We start from the raw sequence: 4,532 nt of genomic DNA on the forward strand, positions 1-4,532 counted from the left end.
ACTTTATTTCCAATGACATTATTTCATTGGCGAATGGATTTTTTGGTTAATGTGTATATTTTTCAAATATATAAATAAATAAATTTCAGTTTTTCACATCGTTATGGCTCCTCTCTCGATGAGTTGCGCTAGGCGCAATTTATTTTCATTTTCTTCGTTTTTTAGCATTCTCTGTTTTTTGTTTGTTTGTTGGGCATTTTCGCTTTGACAATTTTGAAACTTTGTTATTGTTTAATTTCGGCGTACATTTTTTATTGTTATTACCATCGAAACCTTTTTTCTCTATGAAACAAACAAGTCGGCATAAGAATGATTTAATTTAGTCACAGTAACAAGACTTACCCAAATCAGTGTAAATACCAGAGTCCGACTTGAGTCTTGTTAATGGAGTTGCGTCGTCCATTGGCAGTTTCCCTTTACAATCAGCCGGATCTGGCTCTATTTTATGAAAGAGAATCAATATTTAATCGTAATAATGAGCAACAAAAAATCGTTTAGAATAGGTGTCTTACGAAATAGCATCGATTGGCCGTCATTATTTTCCATAATTAATTCGATATCACCAAAGAGTGAGATATCCAAACCACCTTTGCTCTCAAATTCGAAGATCTTTGACTTTATTTTTTCATGTGTATATAAAACATCACATACCGCCTTTTCAACTCTGAGGAAACGTTAAGAAAATCACAAATTTTTTCCCCTAATATGCATTTCTTTGAATTTACTTACGTTGATTTAAGCAAATTCATTGCTGATTCTTCGTTGTTGTTCATACTAAATTTGCGCAGGCATTTTCGATCGAAATGGAGGAACTGTTCACTGAGCTCTCTGTGTAATTGTGATACGCTTTTTTCCATCTTTTATCTGAGAACAAAAAAAATTTCGGGAATTTTATGCGGAAAATTCAATTGAACACGCAATGTAAACCTAACCTTAATATTCAATCCGAATGCTGCGATATATTTTGTTCCAGTTTGAAGTCCTTGATCGAGTTTTATTCGGCTTTTTTACCTTCGTCACTCAATGATTCCGTTCGTGCTGTCTTTTCGGAAGTTTTCACCAGATATAAGACATTCGTTGTTTTAACGATGACACTTGCAGTAAATTTGGCGGTTAGTTTGGCTGTAGATGTCAATATTGACTTGGTGCAGAGAATACACAAATACACGGACAGGTGATTGTATTGATGCCGGTGATCGGACAGCGAGTGAGTGAGAGTGAGAGTGAGAGTAAACGATTGATTGGAAAATACAAATGTAAAGGCGGCATTCTCTTTTCGACACGCGTACTTGTGTCTACTGTATGATGCTTTTTGTCGCAATTTAATAGAAGATGTGATGTGCTACGCACACACCGTCAAAATGAGTATGTGTAATGTAGCTTTGACCATTTTCGAATTGGTGTTGCCTTTGTTAATCTGATGGCATTGAAAAACCAAAAAAAAATTTGCTGGAAAATCTCTCATTGGATTGGCATAAAAAACAAAAAATGTAAAAACAAAGTCATATATTTTATTTATGTTTGACTTTCTGGTGTGCGATGAGACAAGGTTTTGTTGCAGAAGCATAGCTACAATGTTTACATTTGAATGGCCTAACACCAGTGTGTTTGTTTGCCATATGCGATACCAATTGATATTTTCTATAGTTATGATATCTACACAAATAACATTCATATTGTTTCCAATTACAACGTTTATCGTGTTCTTCCAAAGCCGATTTCTCTTTATATCTTTTATGGCACTTTATACATTGATTCTCATGAATTTTCATGTGCATATCGAGAAGATCTTGTTCCGTGAATTTTTTTGTGCATCTCTGACAACAAAATGGTCTATTTAGATGTGCCATCATATGTCGTTTGAAATGACTGGAGGTACCAGTTTTATAAATACATTTATCACACTTGTGAATCATTACTTTTTTATTACTTTGGCGCCTCAACTTTTTTGACGGTGGTCTTTCGCTTGCTTTTCCATTTGGTGTAGCATTAGATGTGTTATCGTCCCTTGTTTCGGCTGATTTTGTTGCATTCAATTCGCTTTTAGTTTCGGTTTTGTCGAGTTCCATCATCCGGGATTTCTTCACTGAAGCTGGAGCTGGACGTAATAATTTAGCTTGAAAGCTATTTTTGACTTCGTTTGTAATTTTTGCGGGTGTTTCTCTTTGAGTATTTTTACGCGTTGAAGTTTTCGGAGTAGCTCCTTTCAACGTAAAAAAAAAACAATTGAAATTGATTGGTGAGCTCTGCTCTGAGCAACAGTCTCCGGTGCCAACTTACTATATGTTCATAAAAGAGATACATACCTGGAATATTATTGGCGTCTGGTGCCTTTTTCGACTTTGATGGCGCTTCAGTGATTTTTTCCATTACAGTTGTCACTTTTGGTTTTTCCGGTGTTGCTTTTTTCACCTGGTCACTTGTGGTTTCTAGCGCCGTTTGTGCAGCGATAAAATCAGCATCATCGTCATCGATTAGTACAATGCTTTCATCATATGCTTCTGGTTTATTTTCGTCTTCCGATTGGCTATTGTATTCTTCAATCATCATCATGCCTTCGTCTGCTTTGGGTCTTTTAACCAAAAACGTCTGATTATTTGCATTCAAATCGCATGAAATCTTTCGTTTCTGAGCCAAACATGGTCGATCTGGTAAAAATTGGTGTTCGATCATCCTATCTACCTCACTCGATTCGAGGTCATTTCTCAGCTCTTCAAATTCCAAATTCATTTGAAATTGATCATACGTTTTAGCAACCCTATAGAACAGCAGAACAATTGATATTGAAATATTTACAATGAAACATAGATACCGGTGATAAAAATATATGAATGAATATGAGGAAAAGATACGACATGGACCGGTATAAAAGATCAACGCCTGGTAGGAGTGTCACCTTTTTACCTTCTCTCTCTCTCTCTCTCTCTCTTTATCTGTTTCCACAAATAAAACCACAAGAAAACTGTGTTAGGCGGTTGGCATCACCGCTCGCAGAGATACAATCGATAAATCATAAAATCAGCAAAAAAACAAAACGAAATTATCGTACCTGTTATAAATGATTTGCAAGAAATGATTGCGAAACTCCATATCAAATGACAGTCCCGATTGTTTAAAGTCTTCATTGACGGCTTTTAATGTGAACTTTGTCTCCCGTTCAATGACCCAAAGCATCTCCGTTACCAAATCGATCCAATCTCGCTTTGTTTGCATCGTTGTGTTTGTGAACGAAAACATCGTTGATTTAACTGGAAAAAATATCGGACATTGATCATAAGTTCATGTCAGGTACTTTTTTCTGATAAAAAACATTTTTTTTTTCGTTTCTACTCTGTTCTCAACACAATAAAATTACCTTTTTCCTTTGCTTGTCAAAATATGCACATAGATAAATTCTACTTTCAATGTCAATTCTGATCCGTCCGCTTTTTATTTCTATTTTGGTCGATTATTGTTCGTTGATTAATTAAATCTATCGATTGTCTTGATGAAAATGTTCCAATGCGAAAAATTGCGATGTAGTCAAACAGCGGTATTTTTGACGTTTGAAATAGTATCAAGTCCCAATTGGTGCGAACGCACACATTCAAACGGGTAAGAAAAAAGTCGGCACAAAACAAATGCACATCTATGCGATGCGTGAGTGACTAATACAGTGGCAAGTCAACGACAATTTACATTCGTGTACACGGTCAATATATAGATGAATTCAGTGCTCGTATGTATGCATGAATAGAAAGGAGCGAGCATACGAAAAATGCGCGTCAGAGATGTGTTCGAAAACTAATATACATCGGTGGCAATTAGACCAAAATTTGAATTTACCTGATTTACGTGTTGTTCACTTTCATCGCTTTTCTTCTTCGGTTTACCAATGTCCTGAGAGTCTTAATCGATTACAATTGTTAAAGGCACCGAAGATGCTCCGGTTAAAATCTTTTTCCACTCGATTTGGTTCATCGTCCACTCGAATAAGATTTTTTCCACTCGATTTTTTCAGATTATAGCAATACTGACAAAGGTTTGAGAATGTTTATTCTTGAAAACTCTTAAAAATGTTAGTTTTGCGATACGAACTTTCGATGCTTTTCATAAAAAAGTCCAAAAAAATGTGAATACAAAACGCAGTCATGCCTGTCGGGACTGATTTTCGAGTCAGTAAAAAGTCTCAATGACAGGTTTTTAACGAATGTCAAAATCGTAAGAATTTGTTGAAAGAAAAATTCTTATTCTGAACATTACATCGAAAAAGTAAATAAATATTTTATTTTTTTATTATTATTTTTTAATAACCCTATCATATGGATGATAATTTTTAATGAAACGATTTTAGTTTTTTTTACTAAAATTTTAAAGTAAAAATAACTAAAAAATTTCCCTTTATATTTACCGAAAACAAATTCCATAAAATTGACTATAAATTTTCAGTAAATATATCAAAAAAAAAATTCCCTTCATATTACCGAAAAAAATTCCATAAAATAAACCGATTTTTTTCAGAAATATTTACTCAAATTTAATAGTAAATTTTA

The 4,532-nt window shown here is 34.3% G+C and overlaps 1 protein-coding gene across 1 annotated transcript; it reads right to left on the reverse strand.

Moving 5' to 3' along the window:
* Positions 1–342: 342 nt before the first annotated feature.
* Positions 343–3,561, reverse strand: LOC116346210 (zinc finger protein 567-like). Its single transcript, XM_031776151.1, has 7 exons — positions 3,356–3,561; positions 3,050–3,248; positions 2,307–2,758; positions 933–2,203; positions 730–864; positions 513–664; positions 343–438 (listed from the first exon to the last, which is right to left on the reverse strand). The coding sequence occupies exons 2-4, from the start codon at positions 3,235–3,237 to the stop codon at positions 1,512–1,514; spliced, it is 1,332 nt and encodes a 443-aa protein (XP_031632011.1). The 5' UTR covers positions 3,238–3,248; positions 3,356–3,561; the 3' UTR covers positions 343–438; positions 513–664; positions 730–864; positions 933–1,511.
* Between the last annotated feature and the right edge of the window lie 971 nt (positions 3,562–4,532).

The sequence above is a fragment of the Contarinia nasturtii genome, unplaced genomic scaffold (genome assembly GCF_009176525.2).
Source record: "Contarinia nasturtii isolate CC-2019 unplaced genomic scaffold, AAFC_CNas_1.1 Cnas_scaffold_1435, whole genome shotgun sequence".
Lineage (NCBI taxonomy): Eukaryota > Metazoa > Arthropoda > Insecta > Diptera > Cecidomyiidae > Contarinia > Contarinia nasturtii.

Coding starts and splice junctions, on each gene's coding strand:
- LOC116346210 (XM_031776151.1), bottom strand. CDS start 3,237: ATGTTTTCGTTCACAAACACAACGATGCAAACAAAGCGAGATTGGATC. Junction 2,759..3,049: donor TTGCAAATCATTTATAACAG/GTACGATAATTT, acceptor GCTGTTCTATAG/GGTTGCTAAAACGTATGATC. Junction 2,204..2,306: donor AGACGCCAATAATATTCCAG/GTATGTATCTCT, acceptor TTACGTTGAAAG/GAGCTACTCCGAAAACTTCA.